The sequence below is a fragment of the Erpetoichthys calabaricus genome, chromosome 18 (genome assembly GCF_900747795.2).
Source record: "Erpetoichthys calabaricus chromosome 18, fErpCal1.3, whole genome shotgun sequence".
In the NCBI taxonomy this organism is placed as follows: Eukaryota; Metazoa; Chordata; class Cladistia; order Polypteriformes; family Polypteridae; genus Erpetoichthys; species Erpetoichthys calabaricus.
This window is the reverse complement of record NC_041411.2, coordinates 75,930,379-75,954,393: the sequence shown is the minus strand read 5'-3', so window position 1 is coordinate 75,954,393 and position 24,015 is coordinate 75,930,379. Positions and strand designations below refer to the sequence as shown.

Below are 24,015 nucleotides of genomic sequence, written 5' to 3'. Positions count from 1 at the left end.
AATAGTTTGGACGTATCCTCCGTTTTGTTTCTTCTTCTCTTTTGCACTTTTTAGGTTCTTTCAATAAGAGAAATGAGTGCCAAGTGGCAGTTCCCTGCTGGCTCTGTGGCATCTACTTTTCATAATTCTTCCACTTTACATTGTAACTGTGGAAACAGAAGGACACCAAGGTCTCAAATCTGGCAGAAAACAATGAACTGCATTAGTCATTTTTACATCTTAGGCTTCTCACTTTGTGAAAACTACATGTAGTTACAGCACACACACACACACACACACACACACAAATGACCTGTCACTGTATTCCACATATGTTGCTAAGTGTGTGGCATGTTTAATGTCATGCAGACACCTCGCATTACAGGTTTCTAACTGCGTTTTGCTAATCTTTAACCAGGAGGGTGGACTCAATCCGTTAGTTCATTAGTCCGATTCTGTACAATGTTTGTGTGCTCTGGACCTCTGCTTTTCCATAGCAAATGTTCCGGTCATTGATTCCTCTCTCTCAGCTTGTTTTGCACTTCGGCAAGGACAGCCATATGGTAGGAGTGTGTGCAACTTGTGGGCTGTCACCGTCTGCCTGGGGGTCTGGGAGATGAGGGAGTGTACCACTGGCATATTAGCACCCCTCATAACCCAAAGGGTATTTCAAGGATAATTCAGAAATTAACATAAAATGTTTATTTCTATTTAGAGATTAATATTAACTTAAATTATATTTACTATTACATAACCAGCTTATAACATTTGTTGCCGTGCATTATTTAACCATGTGATCTTAAACGGCATGGCCTCCAGTCAAACTTGCAGGTTTAGTTCTTGGCACTGCTTTTGTACTCCAAACCTTCTCTATTCTTGGGATAACTGTCTCAAAAATCGCTGTGACCAAGTCTAAAGTCTAAGATTTAAATACAATAAAAAAATGACTGATTGCCATATAAGGCAACAAGAATCTGTGCAAAACATTTAAACAACAAGTAGCCATGATGCGAACAGTGCTTTTCTGTAGCAATGACATGAAGATGAATACCTGCCACTGCACAGAAGAAAATTTTATTACAAATAATTTCACTTAGAAATGACAGTGTTTAAGCTAAGCTGAAATAAAATGGCTTTACCCTGAATGACAATAGAAATAGAGCAGTTTACGATTAAGAGAGGTACATAATTGCATAATATAGCAGGAATATCAACATCCAAGTGCTTCATGCCAAAATACTTTGAGGTGCTACAAATAATCAATATTACATGAACAAGTGCTCTGTATTTTCACTTTTGATACTTCAAACATTCGTGTCATAGTATAAACACCTCTAGAGCAGATAATCTCAATACTCTGGCAAGAAAATAGCCAGACAAGTCATCCATCAAACTTTCAACAGATGATGCATTACTGGTGTTGACACAGAGGAACTACATAAAAAGGATACAGCAAAGTCTTTATTAGGAGACTGCATTCCTTTAACACGGGAAGTGACGTCCTTTACTTGTTCTACAATTCTAATGGCCAGGAACATCAGTTCAAGAAGGGCCCGCTGAATCAACACGCTAATTCAAAGGGCAGGCCCAGTTAAGGGACACACAATCGACCATCTGGAGGTCACAGTGGAAGAGAAAATGAAGACAAAACTTATACTGCTATTATAAACTGTACTGTGCATCCTCTGATACAGTAATTTTGAGGACTTTTAGCCAACTAATCAATCAACAGAAATGCATCTACAGCTACTAAGGGGGCTCCTTGATACCTACAACTATATGCCTTTACAATGTCTCAGTGATTGCTCTGCCTTGGCTAAAGATGAAAAGAAGTTCCCTGTTTTTAAAATTATTCTGGTGTGCATTTGAGAAGAAGGTTGTTTGCTGTAACAATATTTAATCGTGTTTCTGTAAAAAGCTACATAAAGTACCTAAACTTGCTACGCAATACACAAATTATATATGCTTAGTTATCACATTTCCCATGGAACACTTGTAGTATACCCAACATTAACACAAACACTGTCGTGACATACCAGCAAACTGTAAAAGAACACGTGCACAAAGACCCCAAGGCTGCAGATGATCAGATACAGAAGATGATACAGGAACTCCATATCCAAAATCATAGCTCTGTAACCTCGCGTGAAAGTGCCTCGATTCCCAACAAAGCTCATCAGGAAGATTATTTTATTGCAGACCTGGAAGATTCAAACACACAATTAGACAATTGTACAGTACTAGTTACTTACAAATAAGGGGAACAAGAACTAAATGTGCAACCACATGTGACTTTAATTTTAGGTGTGAGCCTCAAAGCTTCTATAAAAAGGTAGACTAACTGGATATTTTCAGTAAAACAATTGAATGTACTGCCTTCAAAACACTTGGCAGAGAAAGCAAAACTACCAGGGACGTGGTAGTAATAAGAATGCAGTTTAAAAAAAAAAAAAATGGAGTCCCCCAACCACAGCCAGGTATTACCGTGAGCGTCCCCTTGGCCTTGTTCAAGCGCTTGGGTCGTTAATGAGAATCCTACGAGCCAGATCAACCTCAGGGAATCGCACATTACATAGTGCCATAGCTGACACCCTCACAAGACAGGTAATGCGCCTCCAATTTGGGACTCCATGAGCAGCCACTCGCTCAACACAAAGTCAAACCAGGCTCAGACAGTTTTGACTCTTCCAGGGATGAGGCCCCCCAAGAGCTTCCCTCACCCCCTTCATAATACGAGTGGCAGCGGAGCTACTCCTGAGGCGACAGCTCTGCTGTTTCGGAGCGGATTTTATGGTGGCTGAGATGCCAATCCTACCGCCAACCCCCAAGATTTCCCTGCCAGATGGAGGACTGCTTGCAGGGCTAGATGCAATTTAACGTCATACAAAGGACTAAAGAAATAACTTCGACTTGAAAAAAATGCTGAACTTATCCTTTTAAAAGTAATGCATTTTAATAGACTGAGTACTCACATTAAAAGCTCCCAGAAGAAACAGGGTGGGCTCCAGTCCAACTGAGAATATAAGTCGCAATATTGTGGAAGCTATCAAAGTCCTGATACCGTGAGGCTGAGGAAGAGCAATGACTATAGCCAAAGACACCAGCACTGCAGTCCAAAGGAGAGCTGATAAATGAGGCTCCAGAGTGCCTACATAAACGGGTGAAGAGAAGGTACAAAATTTCATTAACACAGTGGTCACCAAGTTCCATGTTAAAACCATATGGTAAAAAATTAACCCTCAAAAAACTCCCAGGAAGCCCAATAAGCTTGTAGAAATGGAAAAAAATGTTTCATTTTTGCCTTCATGAAATGCTTGTATGCCTTTGATGTATCAGCTACCAAATGGCCATTTTTAAAACCATACCATTAAACAGAAAGATATACACTGTGGCTCCCTCCACAATGATAAGTGATTAGAACATAAAGGAAGGAGGTGCTATGGATCAATCAAAATAATGCAGATGAATAAATAAAGAAGTATGCACCCACGTACCACTGGCACTTATCTAATGAACCTCCGAGAGTGTAGTGTGTACGAGTGTGCCATTCAAACGACTAATATCTTAGCTCAGGGTTAGTATTGTCTTGAATCCAGGGCTCCTAGTGAATGCTCCAGCACCCCTCAACCCTGCAACAGAAAGACCTTTGTACAGATACTCTCTAATTGCATTCTGTAACAGATAACATTTTCAGTGTCACTACCACATTTATTCCACTGACACTTTTGACCTGTCACTTCTTGGATTCACACTTTGATCTAACGTGACTTGCTTAGTTTCATAAGCCAGTGAGCGGTGGGGTTAGGTTATATCTTAAAACATGATACTTGTCAAATTACCTGGCAAACCTGGCACACACTGCTTAAATCGCATTGGGCCATCTAACTTGACAGTTTTCTGAGAAGAAGCACTCTTCAGTTAAATTGCAGTTGGGTTAGGGTTAAATCGGGGTGATTATTACCATAAAATTGCTAAATGTCTGATGGCCAAACAAGATTAAATCCCTTTACAGTGCCTGCTAAATATCACAGATCAGTGTGGTAGGCTAAGAAAGTATGTCTGCCACTGATCAGAGCTGTAAAGTTGTTTACAAATATGCACCCGACTTTGGACTTAAAAACAAGGGTCAGATATTCAGTTCAGAATATTAGTTGGCACTGCTTTGGGCTGTGTGTCAAAATGCCTGCACTGATACAGGTGCAGCTTGCCATATCTCACACTGGCTCATTCGCCTCGTGATCGTTTTCTCTAATACACCATATAGATCTGCAATCTGTCATACATTAAACTGCATAAGAATGTGTACTATTGGCTCAGCTGGAATATCAAAGGATGGGCGTCCAGGACAGGTAATGACGTCAAATGAACTGGCATGTAGCCTACTCCGTTGCACCAGTTCAAGTTTTTCAAAAATAGTTCCATCAATATTGCAGTCTAAAAGGGCTGCCAACATTGTAATTTCTTCTGATAAATTTTAAGTTTCCCCTCTGAAACACGTGATAATTTTGGCAGAATCCATTTAAATCGGCAGTAGTAAGCATTTTTCTAATTCTTGTGTTCTCTCATTTACTACCATTTTCCGCTCTGACATATTAGGCACGAGCAATTTACAGAAGACTCTCCAATCAAAGCACAGTATGCACTAGAGCCCACCCGCTTAGCTTTGATGAGTGAAAGTGACAGTTTTATTTCAAGCCATATTTCATGAAGCAGATGGGCGAACATGAACAAAAATAAACTGCATGAAATGTAAGCAAAAATAAGTCGGGATACTTGTTTATTTGCACATTTATTTATTTAATTTTGTCCAAAATATTCCTCCTGGGATTTTAGGACATGTCCTACTCCGACAGACTTGGGGGAATTAAATGTGTTTAGGTCCCCATGCAGCCTCCTCTGCTCAAGACTAATCCAGGTCTTCAAGATTCTCAAAAGGCATTGTAAAGTAGATCCAACAACTAAGCAGTGAATCACATACTTGAGGACACCAGCAGAAATTAAGAGGAAGTGCATTCAGGACTGTGACTAGGAAGCACCTCTTTATTAAAAAGGAGCTGTAGGAGTCTCGAACAAACTACCGAGGCATGTAGTTGAAGCAGATACCTTGATAACCCTTAGGACGTTTCATGGAGAGATATTGAGACAGCTTAGCCATTAGCTAAACATGCTTGGACTGTGGACTGAACTACTTCCTCACATTGAAACAGAAACTTTGTAGTACTACTCGTGCTCCATTTCCACTAGCACCAGGAACCAGAGTAAGTTCCCATTTTACTAGGTCCCTGAAAACACTTGTGAAATTTAACTGCCTGCACAGTTCCAGCTTCATATGCAAAACCCCTCACCCCCCCACCTCTTAATGGTTTTAATCTACACAATTATGCAAACCAGACTATAGTGTCAACACTTTCCTCAGATCATCTGCACGATTAGTTAAGGAAGAGTTTACTTTCTGACTGACCACCTCTCTAAATCAGGAAGCTCAGTTTTGCAACTGCTTATGCAGTCATAGCTTCTTCCACTGTAGTTCAGTCTGTCTCAAAATCTGTAGTTTGAGGATTGGACACTTTGTCCTCCTAAGGTCACACAAATATCAATGATGGCTAAAAAATTCTTGTTTTAATGAACGGCCAATGAGTTGTAGCACCATTTCTCTCTGTAGCACTTTCAATCACTTTGTGATCCAGTGCAGGTGTGGCTGCTCTGCACATACAAGTACAGAATTCTGACAAAATGAATGGATGAGCTTTTTGGACATGGCAAATACAATCTATTAACAGTTGGCTTTGGAGGCATCAAGTATCAATTCCCTAAAATAGGCGCCAATTTGTTTTTTCTTTTTCTTGATCAGTACACAAACAGGCACTGCTTTCTTTCTCCAGCTTCCCATGACACCACCCAGCATAAAGCAGGCTTAGAAGATGGCCGGATGGATGAATATATCAATACGTCCAGTGGAACTGGTTGCCTGCATCAGTCTGGTGTTAGTGTCAATAGAGGCCACACTGCCTCTCCCTCATTTCATGCAGCATCTCATTTTATTTTCCAACAGCAGTGCCATCTGGCAACTGAGTGTCTGGAGAACAGGCTCCACAACAGGCTTCTGATTTGTAGCTGTGCAGGCTGGGGACTAATTTGCTTCTTGTCATTCTGGGATTGTGGTAGAGTCTCACCTCTAAAGGTGATGTGAAACGAAAATCTATTTAATAATGAAGTTTTGTAAGTAACTGAGTAGCTTATGTGAAAGGTGGAACAAGATGTGATGGCTGAAATGCTACTAAATCTTTACAATCCAGAAGTAGTTCAAGCATGTAGAAGCCTGGGCAGTGGGAGAGAAGAGCATAAAATAGAAAATCCACCCCCACAAGTGAAGCAGAACATACAGGGTTGAAATGTCAGAGTTTTCCTCCTGTTTAGTCATCACGTGGCACCACCTTACCGTAGAGAGGTGGGAGATACTTCTCCCAGTGTTGAGAACACCACGGCCTAACAGAGCATTGCCTCTTTGGGAGAGGGGGTAGCAAACAGAATCATGCAGTTCAAGTAGCAGATTTAACTAAAGCCATTTTACACAAGAAGTAAAACACTATGAGAGGAAAGCATATCCTGCCTTGTACTTCTCATGGTCAAAATCAGAATTTATGGCAGCAACAGCAGCAGCCCTTACTGCACACTGTAATGGCTGCATTGTTTCTAGTAACCTTGAATACGAGCAACAAAATGAGCTTTAGAAGTAGCCAGTAAAACATCGGATTTATTCAGCTTTTACACTTTGGCTTGCCTATTCAAACATGACAAAAAAAAAAAGCAGCAGACTGGTCAAATGTGAAAAGAAAATTGTCCCTCTCTTGTGGCTAAAGGGCCATTAACTTGTTTGGCCGCAACTATGAAAAGGAGACTACTGGCCAGCTATCAAAAAAATGACAAAAATTAAGACGAGACTTTGATGGCGAGATTCACTCAGGCCAAAGAAAAACACTGGATAACACTCTCTCTGCACCCTCCGGCCTTTGATAGATCTGTAGATGACAGAATTCTTCAAGATGATCACAAACAATTTCAGATTGACTGTAGATAGAAAACTAAAAGCAAAAATGAATGTTAATTTCATTTAGTGTGTTTAATCACTCGATGATACGGATACGATGCATTAGTTCAACTGAGCTTGAAATGTTTGGCACAGAAATCAGATGCTGTAAGTGCCGAGTACAAATGAAAATCAGCACCCAAACAGTCAGCCAGCACTGATGGAATCCGCTTGCCCTAATGCCGCTTCTCCATCACTGCAATGTCCTGATAAAACCTTTCATTGTGTTTGTATCTGACTGCACAAGGATTAGCAGGGAGGGAGTCCAAGTGGGACTGTAGACAATGAATATTTAGGGACATGTTGAGCTTCATGGTTTTATAAGCTTGAACCAGGCCGTCAACCAGCTGGATGTAGTTCGGTGCTCTGTAGCGGCCAAGAAAAGTCACACTGCTCGTCATTGAGGATGTCTCTTATTTGTGGACCAACGAAAATGCCTTAATCTTGGTAACAGTTGTTTAATGAAACATCTGTCTTAAATGTCAAAGTCCTTCATATTCTTTGTTCATCGCTTTCGTAACATTTTTCCTCAGTCCAAGATTTATATGGTTGGCAAAAATACCTTTGTTGGACTGGCACATTTTCTGCCATTACAGGTAAATGTCATGTGACTCATATGGCTATCCCATTTGCAGTATTTGGAACATCAAGGCTGTAGTGTTAATACCTTTAGATCACCATAGATGTTCCAGTTGTTACTTGTATGTATACGGATCATATGAGAGGAAATTACAAAAACAAGACAGCTGCAATAAAACCATACACAACATTTGGAGATTTTTGCAATTAACAGGTCAGAATCCATAAGATACACAAAAGTGTTTAAGAATGGGTCTAGCTGCAGACCTCTACAGCTCCACAATTCAGTAGCACTGCTGAACAGCCAGTTGGATTGCAGGTTTTTGTCACTTTACTTGAGTCAGATAAGCCTCCCCCAACCCAAATCTTAACCTTAGTGTAACCAGGTGACTTATACTAAGCGACAGCCTTCTCAAAAGGAGTGGCTCTGGAGGTCCACAGCTAGAGTCTATGGAAGTGTTCAGGAAGTAAAATCTTCAATGTCCAGTGAAATTAAAGGTGTGCGCTTTAGTGAATCCACTCCACTGGCAAAACGTTTCCCCTCATTCCCAACGTCTGCATCATGTGTGAACTTCTAATGTTTGGTTGTTGTGTGCGAGAATGACACAGTGAACAAGGTCAATAACTAGAATATTAAAATACCTCCTCGGATTCCTTCTAGAGGGTAGAAGAAAGCAACCAGAAGATTCATCAGCACTGCTAAATTGAAGGAGATGCTGCTCCAGAAAGACATGTTGCGAGAACACCAGTAGAGCACCGGCTGAGCTATGGACAAGAAAGAAACACATTAGTGAAGAGGAAATATAAAGGGGATGGGAGTACAAGGGATTTTTTTTTTTTAAATTTCAATGAGGGTCTGAAAATCTTGTGTATTGAAAGAATTAGCTGAATCGGACACCACAAAGCATAACTTCAGTGGGTAGCGTTTTAGAGGTTGGAGCGCAGCTGCTGTTAGAAGGAAAGGAACAGCAGCAGCTTAGGGGATTTCTAGTCTAACTTTCTATTTCAAATAATTAAAGGACAAAAACGGCAGACCTTTCACTAAACATCTTGTTAAACAAAAAAAAAAAAAAAACACACACACACACACACACACACACACTACTCTTCCATTACAGCAAAGCAAAATGACACCAAAGAGCAAACGGAGTTAGCAGAGCAGCCCGGCCATGTAGCTCTCCAAACTGCTGCCTGTGCTCCGAGTGTGGGGGTGGAGAGCGACGTGATGAAGCAGGAGGTCACCTGGAGGGCAGCTCTTATGGAGCTATACAGGCCACAGTGCTTGTGAACCACCCTGATTTGCACATAATTGATATTATCTGAATATTCATGACTTCATTAAGCTTAATTCTCACTATTCAAGGAGCTCTTAAGGCAACAGCATAGGTTTAGAAGAAAACCACTTGGTAGAGGAGTCTACTTTACATCTTGGCATTGTTCCACATTTATTAAAAAATGTGAACTTGTGTGCATTTTGGGAGCGATAAAATGTATAATAAAAGAAAATGTTCAAGAGCTCCAGTTCTTGAAGAAAGATGGTTCATGCACTTCTAATGAAGCACAGTACACCAAGTCACTCCACCAAAGGTGCCATCCATCACCTTTCTTGTGCCCAGTGTACGAGACGGTCAATTGTGTTTGGAGTATGACTTGCGAAGAACATGAATCCCAGTTACATGGCAGAGGCAGCCCACACCTCCAATTCTTTGGCCATGTAGGACTTACTTTTGCACTCCTAAGTAGAGCTCATGAAATGTCCAAAGTACTACTAGTCCACCTCTCTGTTGTTGTTATATTCTGTATCCACATTGAAACACCTTCCGTTATGCACGAGATGCGCACAGCTGTTGATACTGCGTTTGCGTTGATAAATAATTTGTTCTTGCACATCCCGAGGATGTTATAAAGTGATGTTTGTCATTCATCAGTGCTAGTATTGTGAATGTCACACTTGGGGCCAAGCAGATGGTGCTGCCATTCTTGTTCTGCAGTCTGTGCCACACTATATTCAAGCTGACCTCTTGCTTTGGTATTTGTTGCAGTGTCCCATCGTTTATCAGTCATCAAATGGCTCCCACTTTTGGCTTGGCACCGCACTAAGGTCATGGATTGTGTTTATGGTATAATGGTTTGTAGCCGATGTGCTTCTATTTGACCTCTGCAATGTGCCATACTGTCAGCAGATGTCACCATATTTTCCTTTCAGTCATAGCACATGCATGCATGCATACAAGACCACCCAAAGTGCAATTTCATGGTCATGGAAGCCCAATGTTTAATTCATAGGTTATGCTACATGTAACAATTAAAGATGTGTTAAGACCAAGATCCAATGGTTTTCCAATTTGTATGCCAGACAGACAACACTTCGCATTTTTTTTTTATATTATTTGTGTGTTTTTGGACAACAACTGCAGCGATTAAATTATAATGTAATCTATGTACTAGGCTTTGCCGAATTTGGTTTTCACAATAACTGAAATGCCTGTGCATGAGACTTCTTGCTTGTTAAACTGAGGGTAAGCTACATTACAAAAAAATACACACATGGCAACGACTCAGACAGAGACAGAAAGCTAAAGGGAGGCACATGTATAATTGATGCCATCAGCTCCTGGTACCTCTCAGCTTCTTCTGCCAGTTCATCTCATTGAAGAGGTCTTCTGAGCGCAGGAAGAAGTCATTGATTTTGCTCCCTTGCTCATCCCGCTCAGTTGTGTAGTATATTCTTAGCTTCGACTCTTTGGTCAAAAATTCACAAATGTTGGGCACTGGAAAGACGATCTGCTCCATGGTGCGGTCTTGCCTCACAATCTAAAAAGGAGAAATCACAGAAGATTGTGCTGAAACCATCCCGTTACAGGAAATTACTTTTTTAGTACGCAACAACTGGGTTTTTGCCCAAATGCGCCTTTTAAGAATGAGATTCTGAGAAGTGGGGTTGGAGTGGAAGAGTTACAGACAATAGCTGACATTAGTGTCACTCACATCACTGCTGTTTAAAAAAAGACAAAAAATTCTGAAGAGAATTTAAAATGAGATCAGGGTAGCCGGAGGTCCTACAAATTAGAAGCTGCTTTGTTCCAGCCAGTCAATTCAGACGACATACAGAGGTGCATGTCGTGGGCAAGCACAGTAGATCAGGGGATTTCTGTTCCATTGTTAAAGGGAAGCAGCACTAATTTAAGAAGGTTTCGCTTCACTAGGAAGCAATCTGGAGTCAGTCTTTCATTCATGTCACCAAAATCCCCTAACTTCTACCTAAGCTTCCGGTTGGCTCTACCAGAAGTTGCTAATCGGCTACTTTGGGCAGCTTGGAGAACTAGCTTATGTTACAATATACCCTCCTCTACTACACGCACTTAGTGCAAAGCAGAAGCAGACAGTGTCACTTGGGGAGACCTCAAAACAGAGCAACAACACACTGCTGTGAGAGACCTGCACAGGTAAGGGGGATCAATCAAAAGGAAAGCACCTGCAGTAGAATAGAAATAATCAAATCAAAGAAAGATCAAATGGATCAGTAACTGTTTATAAATCTAACAGGAGGGGTGCAGGACTTCCCCTCAAGTGACTTCTCTCAGTGTTAACTCCAGTTCAGATCCTCTAAACAGCTTAAAACAGTCATCACTACTCCTGGTAATCTGTAACGGTGAGACATGGTCTGTTGATCTGAGGGCATGCTGTCAAAAGAAACTTCACACACATCCTGATGGGAGGAAATCACTCCCTTAATAGCGCACATGACTGCCAGCCCCATGATCACGGGAACGAGAGGTCAGGGAATGAATTTAAATTTAATTAGCTAAATGTCTGGCGATGCGGAGGTTGTGGGAAAGCCTGCAGTCCCATGCTTTGAGCACAAATCTCAAGACCTCACCTACTCTTAGCAGAGGTCAGCGGGTTTGGAGCAAACCCTCCAATTCATTTTCAGGATCACTTTTTCACATTACAGGGTAGCTTGAACCTACTCTCTGTCCCACAAGCACTTGGCACAAAGCAGTGATCAGCCCTTGAGACGCCAGTTCATTGCAGGGCACACTTGTGTACACAGCAACCCTCACTTTTGAGGGGAGTATTAATAAATTAATAGTTCACTTTGAGTCATACTTTAAATGATTAAGCGGACATGCTTGACTTTTTTTGAATATATGTTTACATACTATATATTTAGCTTGCATTCATGAGCATAAGAGCATTCATTCAAAAGAAAGATTTCTTAGCATTTTAACTGTCCAGTTTGGCTGTGAGGATGAATCTGGCTACCACTTCAACAACTTTGTTCTTTATCTGTTATTACTTCTGTTACCCAGCGCCCCCCCCCCCCAAAAAAAACAAATCATACCGGACCAGTTTAGTGACCATATTAACCTGACAGTTTTGAGGCATGGAAGCACAGTGGTTAAGACTTTGGACATGAAACTCAGAGGCTGTGGATTCAAATCCCACTACTGACACTGAAAATGAACAACTCACTTCAACTGCCTGTACTCTGATTAGAAAACCAAAAGAAATGTAACCAGTTGCATCTCAAATGTTATGTTGCCTTGGATAAAGACATCAGCTAAATACAATAACACACACCACATGGCCAGTGAATACATTTAGAAACATTAAATCAATTGTATAATGCCCTTTATGGTAAATACCAAAATGTAATGTCATACTATGCATTAGACTGTTGTAGATGATTATTTTGTGATGTGTTCAGAGAACTAGCATTACCCAAATACTACACATGTCTGGCTGAAGATTCTAAGTGTATCATGGAATAAAACAGATGCAATAGTTGGTTATAAACACATCAATTACGGTGATCACCTGTTCAGTGGTAATTATTCCCAAGGGCTACTTTTGATTTGCATATTCCATAAGTAGTGACTGATACAGAATACCGATAAGCAGGGCTCCAGTTTGTTGTTTAGGAGCAAAGTTTCTTACCAGGTAGAAAGGGTTATGAGAACAACAAGTGGGTCCCTCTAGGTGTCACACTGAAGTCACATATTTAAGATGGTCAATATCCAGAATTGAACTCTCCTCTCTTAACCCCACTAACCTCAATCTGAGCCGTATGCTTTGCATAGAACTCCAGGGCTTCGTCCCCTTCTCCGTTGTGTCCTCCCGGCTTCAGTATATGCTGAAGCTCCTTATTGTGACGGGCCAACTGAACAACAACAAAACAAACAGTAGTGCGTTAATCCCCAGTAACTGCTTCCTCCAGAGCACCACTCCCATGGATCACACACACTTCACAACCTCCAAAGGTTATCATGTGTACCTCCATGTGTGGCACTCACGCGACTTTAAGGAGATGCAGAGCATACCTGATGTGCTAGAATGTAAATGTTGTGCCCGACATTCCTGGGTGATGCAGCATGGTCCTCACCATTCTCTTTATCTTCACTGTCCTCATACTCCACTTCACCTTGCAGGTAGGCTTTCTTTATTACCTCCACCTGGGCACAAGGGTTGAGAGTGTAAATCAGCTTGGGTTATTTCTTCCTAAAACATGAAGTCAGGATTACAAATAAGCAGAGATGAGAGAGAAGACAAGCCAGCACATGAGGTACCACAGCAAATGATTGACTGACTTAGACTAAGATTCTACTGAATTCTATTTCTCCATGCTGGACATGGTCTTCTGGAGCTAGAAGCGATTCTCAAATGAGAATAACGTCTTGGGAGAACACAAAAAGTTTGCAGTGAAAAGCAGCAAAATCCAGTTAAAAATCCTCCACCTATTGGGTTTCTTCCTAAAACTTTGCCCCCAAATTTCTTCTATCTGTACACTTTAAAAACACCGGGGTTCCAATGTACCATTTCAACTAATGTATTTGATAATTATGCAGAATAGAAATGATACAATTCACTGACACAATTTATTCTCTTTTGGACAAGATTTCTAATTGCAACAAATGGGGACTGCAGTGGGCTGTTGGTTTGCACCTCACTATGCAAACCTATTTATGGCAAAATTCGAGGAAGATTTCATGTCAAAGTGCATCTTAAAACCAATGTTGTATCTCCGTTACATAGATGACATCTTCATAATCTGGACTGCCAGTGAGGAGGACCTCCTCCATTTTCATAATGAATTCTTTTCACCCCAACATAAAGATGAAGTTGAATTACTCAAAAACAGAAGTCAGCTTCCTTGACACCACCGTTCAACTGAAAAACAACACCCTTGTAACTTGTTTTTCACAAACCAACAGACAGACGGACCTACCTAAGAAGTAATAGCTTCCACCCCAAGCATATAAGGCGCTCCATGATTTTCAGCCAAGCAATACGGTACAATCGTATTTGCTCAGACCCGACAGACTGGGATAAACAACTGCAGGAGCTCAGACAAGATTTCATCAGGCAAGGTTACACCCCCAAAACAACAGACACTCAAATAAGAAGAGCTACTGCCATACCCAGAGAACCTTCTGGAATATAAAAAAAAAATAGACAACAAGAGCCGCATCCCGCTTGTTGTCACCTACAACCCACATCTTGAAGCACTTCGAAAAATTATAAGAGAACTTCAGCCAATGCTAAACAATGACCAAACATTGAAAAATGTATTTCCTGAACCTCCCCTCCTGTCAGGCATACAGACAACCACCAAACGTGCAGCAACTAATTGTCTGAAGCTCCCTAAGTGAACCAACAGAAAATGGCACATCTCCCTGCCTACAGAAAAGATGTAAAACGTGTGCCCACATTTATAATACAGACCGTATAGTTATACCATACTGCTGACTAGATCACATAAAGGGAACATTTTCCTGCACATCATCTAATGTGGTCTACTGAATTCTCTACATGAAATGTCCTGACACTGCATTTTATGTGGGAGAAACTGGACAAACAGTCCGCCAGAGAATGAATTTACACAGGTTCCACATTAAACGTGGCAACACAGATGTTCCTGTAGCGGCCCACTTCAACAGCCATGGACACAGAGGGACTTTAAAGTCACAGTGCTTATGGGCAACATCAGAACACAGCAAGAGAGAAAAGAATGGTAAGTTAAATTCATGCTAAAATTTAACACATTGCAACATGGTTTGAATAGAGACATGGGTCTTATGGCCAGGTATGAGGAATGTTTGCATCTCTCGGACTGAGAGACATCCTGATTACAGATCCACATTATATTGAAAAACTCATTAGAAACTTCAAAGGACTTTGTTGGACAGTTATCTTATCCAAAGATCTTGACCATAGATTGTTGTTCTCCCTTGTTAAATGAACCCTAGCCTGAAGGAGTCTTAATTTTTTACATTTAAGACTTCTCACTTAAAGATTTACCAATGTTGTTTCTTGTCCTAGAGTGTGTGTGTGTATATTATTTATACATATACAAATATACACATACACATATACATAAATTCACATATACATATTACATATACACACACACACACATAGGGAACTCCAGTTTCTGTGTATTACAGCTTGCATATTTGTAATCTTTTTAGTTAGCCAATAAAAGGGGTCATTTGGATGGATGGATGGATTTTGCTTGACTTTTCACTACTATGGAAAGACAGAAAAATTGTTATCAATTCAAAAGCTCAGTACCTGAAGTTAATTATATATTTAATTTATATTAAATCGATGTTATTGTGATTGCATCATTACATGGAATAACAGCAGCAAATAATATTTAGAGAAGCACGGTGGTCAATATCCATCTATACACACGCCCATGTGTTAAAAATACTGCAGCCACAGTCAGGTATGGCAGGTTTAGCACTTCCATTCAGACAGTAATGGTAACTTCCTTTAGATATTTGTTTAGTCACGCAGAGAGGCATTGGGTGTTGTGTACCTGGTCCGTGGTTCTGCTGTAGTTGATCGGCAAATTTACTGTTTTGAGTGGAGGACTGAAACGTGCATCTCCTGTGGGTCTTCATTATCAGCTCACTTAATGTCAGTTTTTTCACCTCCTTTTAACTTGGTGTGACAGCCCACCATTTAATTTAGTCCATCCATCAATCATCTTAACCCACTTAAATCAGTGCAAGATGGCAGAGAAGCTGGAGCCTATCCCCGCAATCACTGGGCACACGGCAGGAAAGTCCCCCACATAGGATGTGAGGCACGGTGTTTAGTTTAAATGTGTATTTTACAGGTCACCTTCATTTCTTTCAGCCTTGCAGGGACAGTGGTGGTATCATCACAATAAAACGACGGACACAGCAGTTCACTTTTACCAGTAGCCCAGTGATGTCTTGAAATGGCAAAGTACAATCTGCATTTACGGAAATGTTTTACCTTTGCAGCAGGGTAAGTTTACTTTTAAGCAAACTTGTTCTCCATGTTTGTGTTTAAGAGAGGTCTTGTAGAAGACTTTTCAGCCATAGGTGTATCTATCGTGACCACAGGTTTGAGGTCTGTCAGATCAGGTCAACAAGCTCACCGTAACTCTGTTTAAATCCCTACCCTGCCTTCATGAGGTGTTGGATTGGTTTAGAATTGTGATACTCAGTGAATCGTTTAATGGTTTCCATCCACTTTGAAACAAAATGCACTCATGATTTTTTTTTTTTGGTTTTCTCTTTTGAAACACGTCTGGCTCTGTGAGACTATATTGGACTAAGCACAGTGCCACTCAACATTAGACCCTACTCACAATTCTAAAGACAGAGTTGAAACAGAACAGACGGTTAGCCATACCTATCATACCAGCTGGATTCGGCTCCTAAAGTACACTTAGTCAGCTGCTGCTTTCAAGTTGTTAATCAAGCACACTTCAAAGTGAGCTGAAATCAGCCTCCCACTTGAGGCAGCAGCTGTGTCAAGTGCTGCAGTGCTAGATGAACTGCAGACATTGACGCACACAAGGAGGCAGATCTGAACCAGAGGCTTCCTGCAGAGGGACCACCTTCACAAAATGGCAAGAGAGCACCAGGCATGCACGTCACCATAATATCAGCTGGAGAAAAGTGAAGGAAGTTGGACAGTGGATTACAGGAGCAGGATTCTTAAGGTGAGATCAGTTTTATAGTATTAAGATCAAATCTTGCATCTTCAAGGATAAAATGTAAAATTAAAATCCGAGTTTCCAGCTGTGTGGGGAGTTGATACATTGTGAATGGCCAAGACACACTAGACAACATGGGGAGGATCATTTCAAACAGGCCATATTCACTATTTTCACCCAGACTCTGTCCAAAAACATGTTGAGCTGAGCAAGACTATCCATTTAATTCAATGTGTTTGTCCAAAGGCACCACTGGAGTTGCCCGATAATTGCAAGTTATGCTTATCCATACATTCACAACTGCCAACCTGTAAAATAACAAAGTGAAAATACATCTGGAGTCAACTATTCTCCAGCTACCATCCTTTGTTTCCCAGAACAGTTTTGAAGTGTGAACATTTTCGTGTAAGTTTTAAAACTGTATACAGCCGATACTCTCACAGACAGCAACTTCCAAATTATAAGGAATTATGCCCATTTTTGGGGATTGCAGAAGAGAGGTGAAAGAGTGCAGCCTGGGTGGAAGGGGTGGAGAAGAGTGTCAGGAGTGATTTGTAACAGACGGGTATCCGCAAGAGTGAAAAGGAAGGTCTACAGGACGGTAGTGAGACCAGCTATGTTATATTGGCTGGAGACGGTGGCACTGACCAGAAAGCAGGAGACAGAGCTGGAGGTGGCAGAGTTGAAGATACTAAGATTTGCATTGAGTGTGACAAGGATGGACAGGATTAGAAATGAGGACAGAGGGTCAGCTCAGGTTGGACGATTTGGAAACAAAGTCAGAGAGGTGAGATTGCGTTGGTTTGGACATGTGCAGAGGAGAGATGCTGGACATAATGAGAGAAGGGTGCCAAGGATAGAGCTGCCAGGCAAGAGGAATAGAGGAAGGCCTAAGAGAAGGTTTATGGATGTCGTGAGAGGACATGCAGGTGATGGGTGTGACAGAGCAAGATGGAGAGGACAAAGATATGGAATGAGATGATCCACTCTGGCAAACCCTAACAGAAGCAGCCGAAAGAAGAAGCCCATCTCCTATTCTTCTAGCTTTCAAGAACAGCAAGAGTAGTAGAAAAATACGTAGCAATTTGTCTAACACCTTCACCTTCCTGCCTACAAAGAGGAATCAAACTGCAAGATTTTGAATATTTCAGTAATGGCACACAAGAGCTCAATATTAAACCACCATTCATACGATTGTGGAAACTTCAAAGATCGCTAATGTAATCTGTTCCCATTTGCAGTGTACAATCTAGGCATGTCCTTATGTGCTGTGGAATTACAGACAGAGTGCACACAGGACAAAGAAGCAGAAAACTCTTAATAAGTAAGCAGGTCACACAAGACAGCTGCCACCCCACACAGTGTATGGCTACCATCACACTAGGTTTCCTTTTAAAACACACACACACTAGTCTCTGATTTTGCCTTTTGTCCACACTACCCTGGCAATTTTAATCCCTGAAAACTCTTGAAAGCTCTCTCTCTCCCCAGTTCTGTATATTTCTGAACACACTGGCTGAGCCTTGCAATGTGAAAATGGAGAGTTTTGAAAACACCAACGGTAACTGCACTCATGCTCATTATTTAGCCCTTCACGGACTAGATCGAGCTCATTCCCTTATTGGGCACCTTTCATGGATTAAAATCACATTCCAAACATGGTGGATAAAGAGTTGCTTTCTACAGCAATTGTTGTGTTGCTTACCTATATACTGTACATTGAATGCACTTGAATGCAACATATGTGCAAAATGCAAATTTAGCAATTGCTACAGTTTTGTGATACTGTAAATCCCATGGCTGGCAGCATTATCATGCCTTCAAGGATTTTTTTCCTTTGTTGTATGACATGCCCAGTGTAGCAGAACGGATATATCATGCAAGTTTTCTGTTTTAGTGTAGTTATGAAAATGCTAGTGTGGATATAACCCAAGATAGGTCGTAAAGTTTGGGTTCTAATTAAGCAGTTGGGTTGTAATACAAGCCTGCATCCATTGCCATCATTTGACAATCTTTAACCACACAACAGTAAAAATGTGTCTCCAAGGTCTATTTGAGGTGCATTGCAAAAGCAAGTTACAAAGCACCAGGTTCATGAACTTCCAACTCTAAGAAACAGAGGAACTGTTAAGCAGGAGCTGATAACCACAACAGTATTAGAAACTGAAAAACGCCAAAGTCAAGCGGAACACAACAACAATGGAAGGAGATTCAAGTTCCACTTCGTGCCAGCCTGCCAGGTAACTTACCAGTTCCTTTGGTCGCATGTTGTAAAGAATCCTCTCTGCGTTTTCACTGTCATGCCGGCTCTCCATGATTGCTAGCAGCAGTTTTGAGGCATTGTTCTGATAAGAAACAAGTCTAAAATTAGCATGCGAGACTTCCACACTTTTAAACGCTACTCTGTATTAAGACTTCCAGCAGGGCAGAACGAGTGCTCTGTAGTTTTGGGGGCTCCACTGTGGGAAATGGAAGTAGGGAAAGAGACCAAAATGCATGAAAATACAATGACTTATAAACAGAAGACACCCGCAGAAGCCACTGGAAAATGGGGCTAAACAGCAAAGGAGCCGTGAAACAGAAAGCTGATTAAGGGGAGCCAATCCCCAAACAACAAAAAAAATCTGCTAAGTGTGCATGTTGGATTGATTCAGTTTATACATTCACCTGTCTAATTTGTGTTATCCAGGGATGCATGGTTACAAAGCCGGTCTCACTGTGGGAATGACGCAAGGCTTACTGAAGACTCCAGTGTGGACTTAAATGACAGTCCGAGGTGAAATCTCCATAACATGGGGTGAGACACACAATACATCCGTAGCCTGACAAAAGACCACACAATCAACCAGCGTTCTGATCCTGCTGCTACCTTCAAATCCACCTTTGCCTTTGGTCAAACTTAAAATATGATGTGCATTTATTAAGAGACAGCAAGAGAGATGTCAAAACCTTATAGTTTGAAGGTTATTTTTTTCCTCCTAGGGAATTGGAAGAAAAACACGTTCACATAAAAGGCCACACAAGTGTCAGTTGCTGCTGTTGCAATTTTATATGAACAAGTAACGTGTGAAAAATTTAGCAAGGCATGATCATCAGTGGCCGTTATGGTCTCTACTACCTTAACTGCAGGGCAGTTGAGAAGCAAAGGGTCAACTCTTGTACAGCTTCATTTTCTAACAGGTGGCACTGGTCCAATGGAGACAGTAATCCTATTGGAGTGACTCCGTGAACTAGCAGCTCCAACAGATTTCATTTCCCTGGATAAACAGCACGTCTGTTTATGATCAGAAGCTGACCACCAGACATCACACTGGACAGAATGTAAAGACCAAGAATGATGTTCCTGAAGTGTACCAGGATAAAGAAACCTACCCTAGGGATGAGGACTAATGTCTCCCAATGCAAATATTGTGATGTTTACGTAGCCAGGAAGAGCAGAAGCCTTTTTGTGCCTTGGGTGGCTTCCCTTCACAGAGCTAAAATTGAACTGCCAGTCTTGCTTTATTAATCCCAAGGGGAAATTCACATATCTATCTAAAGCAGACATGCCTGTCTCTAAATTTAATGGCTAATGATGTTGAGATAATCTTTTGTAGTTTACCAGTGTCAGAGTAATAACTCCGTTCCATTCAAATGCAAAACTAAAGGTCACAGCTTAGCAGAAAGACATCTAACCTGCCTTAAACCCACCACCATACGGACACCAGACTTGCCTTGAGCTCCAGCACCAGGTCCATTCTCTTCTTTCCCAGGGGATTGATATCATTAAGAATCAGGGCAATAATGATGTCAATGCCATTGGATTCATGAGTTGCTATGCAATTCTGAAACAAACACACAAAAAAAAAAAAAAAAAAGTCAAAAGAAAAGCCCACCCCAAACTTAACAGGAACGACCAGCCTTTTTTATAGTGCCTTTCACTACATGCTCCATACAGCTCATTTAACCAACTTAAGACAGAGCAGTTCCAAACCAGGAGTAACCTTTTTTACAAAAAATAAATAGGTTAACAAAAACTCTGCTGTAATGAACTGTAATTCGGTTTTCTTTGTTTTTATTACAAAGACCTTCGCTGTTGGAGTTGGTCATGAAAAAAGAAAACTGCCTCTTTCAAAATGATCAAGGAACTAGAGATTTCCTAAAAAAAATGTTCACATCATAAGGTCAAGCTGCAGACAGCCAGAGCTCTGTGCCATTGAGGAACCAATCAAACTGCACCTATCTGAGGATTTTCATTATAGAATATCAATCATGTTACACAATACACCTACCTAGTCATTTGGGTCTTTCTCCACACACCCATTTCAAGGCATACCCCCACGCGTTGTTATCCTAAAACATCCTTACGCAATGCTTAAGATTGGGGTCACAAGAGGGTTATCTTACTCATGAGTAATGACGACTATCAAGCAGGCTTTTCTTGTAGTAGAACTGTCACTTGGGTAGCAACGCTGTCATGTGGTGCAGCAGGCCTTTGCTAGAACCTTCTCAGAGGTTTCAAAGGTGTAGATCATGTGACAGCCATGCACTTTGTACAGCTCATCAGATGAGCTCCTGAATCGCAAAGCTCCAGCAGTCTGCAGCTAAAACCCCTTCAATTATCTGCCACATGCAGTTAGCTGAACCAACCAAGCATTCTTCCTATAGGATTCACTTATATATTAGTATTCATAAAACAGACGGAAATCTGCAGGTAACCCTTTCATTTTAGGGTAACTTCCAAAAGAGCCGGTGATTGGTCCAGGATTGAACTGTGAACAGAACCATCTGAAGGTGTATGGATACACGCAGTTTAATTTGTGGCCAACCACCCATCAGAAGAGGAGTCTGTTCAGCTAAGGAAAGCCATTTGTTTAGACTACAGAAAAGGAAAATTTCAAAGTAAAAGTACACACCTGGTTCTCATGACAGGGCCCCTGGCAGTACTCGGTCAAGCTCTCAAGGGTCTGGTTGATAAGCGCCACATTCTTCTCGTTGATGTATAGTCCAAGTAGACCCAAGCCTCCAGTAGTGCTTCCGCAAATACAGTCCAGGAACTGTAGAGTCTCACATACCAGGTTATAATTGGTTTTATTATTCTGACATCTGAGAAAATTCTAAGGGAGAGAGAAAAAGAAAACCACCACCTCTTTGCAACAAATGATATAATAATCTTCTTGAATAGTAAACAGGTGGTGCAGGTAAGGAAGATAAGCACTAGTCAAACAAGAGAAACATTTTGAACCCCCTCCCAGTCCCTTACCATGTAGAGAAGACCACTACTGGGGAGAAAAACATTCCACATGAAATTACATTTTAGATTCTCAAAATCAAATGTAGATCAAATGAGCCGATTTCAGAATATTCTATTTCAAGGTGCTACACCTGACACAGCTTTTCCATCCTGACAAAGTCTAAAGGAGTAGATCTACAATGCTTATAAAAAGTACTCACAACCATTGGATGTTTTCACTAGTTTGTTATACAATTAGAGTCATGTGCCAGCTTACAGCTCCATTTAGGATGGGCACTTGGCTTAATGTCAAAACTGAGGCTGTGTGGGTCTGGTGGGCGTCACCGGTAGGACACGCTAACTAACAGTAGAGGGCAGCACAAACTGATCTTTCAAGTCTGTGTCCGCATGCTGGGTCCATGTAAGGCTGTGGTCTTCATCGACAGGGTTATGCCACATGGGGTTGTGGGTAGCAGTCGCCGATTTACCAGTGGGTTGTCTAAGCCAGAGTTTCTCAACCAGTGTGCTGCTGCCATAGGGTCGCAGGTTGCAATCATTGGTTTGTGAGCCGAATGCATAAGAATTAGCCATGTGGAACAGCACTAATGAAAACAAAGCTCAAAAGGGCCCTCCAACAGTCAGACAATATGAGCGCCTGTGATAAAATAAAAGGTTTATTACTGTGGCTGCTTCTACCAATTTCTAGAACATTACGCTATTGTTTCCCTACAACCTTCAGCTTTAAGTATGAATTTCTTCAACTTGGGCATAAATTAGTGCATGAATATGTTGAATCACAGTGAATTTAATCAGGCTGCATGGTGATCTTGAGTGACCAGTCTTTTTCCAAGTCCAGCCACAAATTCTTATTTGGATGGAGATCTGGACGTAGACTTGGCCATTCACATTGTTGCTTTGAAGCCATTCCTGTGTAGCTGTGGCTTTGTGCTTGGATTTCCCCGTCTTGCTGGAACACAAATCTTTCCCCAAAGCACAAGTTTCTGGCAGACTGCACCAGGTTTTCCTCCAGTCTTCACTTTAACTCACAAGCCTTCAAGGGCTTACTGCACAGAAGCATTGCCATAGCATGATGACACCACCAATGTTTCACATTGTGTTTGATAATGCACAGTATATGGTTTAAGCCAAAATGACATATAGCCTGATGGCTAAAAAGCTACGTTTCTGTCTCAGACCTTAGAATCTTCTTCCAGCTGACAAACTCCAGCTGAGATGTCTCCTTTGTGTGTGTGTGTGTGTGTGAGAGTCCCGCTTATCTTTGCTATGAAGCGGTGACTAGTGAAGCACCTGGGTGGGCACGGCCATTTGCAGTGTGTCTCCACTCCCAGCCGCCGTACATTGTAATTGCGTCAGAGTTCTCAGGTCTCTTGGTGGCCTTTCTGACTCATCTTCCATTTTTTGTGGACAGCCTGCTCTCTGCAGGTTTACGGATGTGTCATGCTCTTTTTTCATGAGTGATTTAACTGGATATTCCCTTCTCTCTGTCCTAAGTTGAGCTTTTAAATCCCCTTTTTATGGACCTGTGTGGAGTTTTTTTGTTGTCTTTGTGTAGGTTAGTCCACCATATTGACCCACCACAAGCTGTCCCTTCCACATTAATATACATTTATACTATAGTCAATAGAAACCTCAGACAAGTGATAAATCCCACTGACCCTATGCTGTGACGTCTAAAGCTAACTGGCTGCCCTACTCATAATTTAGGGGTGCCATATTAAGGTGGTGTGTCTGCTCAACATGCATGCTCAATATTAAAGGGGGTGAATACTCGTGAGATCAGTATGTGTTTGGTTTTCACTTTGACATCAGAGACTCTCTGCTGATCAGGGTTAAAAAAGCCAAATTAATTTCACTGTCATTGAGTGTTGTATAACAAAATGTGAAAACTTCCAAGGGGTTAATACTGTTTTAGAAGCACTGAATACATTTGCATATGTCGGTCTACGAAATCTAATGACATATTACACTTGGACATGGGATGGCATTTCTGCTCCAAAAGTCCAAGTAGTTTTTACTTAATTTCAGCACTGGATGTTTCTTTGACAAGAACAGTAAGAAGTCCTGGTAAACTTCATGTTGTATTTTTATTTGGTCAAAAAGAAATACAAATAAGAATCTGGACAGGGAAAAACAGAGTGACCTGGATTAGTAGGGGCA

At 41.3% G+C, this 24,015-nt stretch overlaps 1 protein-coding gene and 1 long non-coding RNA gene across 7 annotated transcripts in view; one reads left to right on the top strand and one right to left on the bottom strand.

The window, feature by feature from the left end:
• Positions 1–24,015, top strand: part of LOC127526220 (uncharacterized) — a 388,781-nt gene that overhangs the window by 107,800 nt on the left and 256,966 nt on the right. The gene's annotated exons all lie outside the window — the stretch shown is intronic.
• The window catches only part of LOC114669269 (inositol 1,4,5-trisphosphate receptor type 1-like), a 186,557-nt gene that overhangs the window by 22,631 nt on the left and 139,911 nt on the right, over positions 1–24,015 (bottom strand). For all 6 annotated transcript variants that reach the window (XM_051920995.1, XM_051920989.1, XM_051920990.1 and 3 more), the window contains 9 exons: positions 21,521–21,721; positions 20,339–20,449; positions 18,875–18,970; positions 12,970–13,101; positions 12,702–12,809; positions 10,267–10,459; positions 8,288–8,410; positions 2,952–3,127; positions 2,016–2,180 (listed from right to left, as the gene is read on the bottom strand). In XM_051920995.1, the coding sequence (XP_051776955.1) occupies positions 2,016–2,180; positions 2,952–3,127; positions 8,288–8,410; positions 10,267–10,459; positions 12,702–12,809; positions 12,970–13,101; positions 18,875–18,970; positions 20,339–20,449; positions 21,521–21,721 (1,305 nt within the window). The remainder of the gene's footprint in view (positions 1–2,015; positions 2,181–2,951; positions 3,128–8,287; positions 8,411–10,266; positions 10,460–12,701; positions 12,810–12,969; positions 13,102–18,874; positions 18,971–20,338; positions 20,450–21,520; positions 21,722–24,015) is intronic.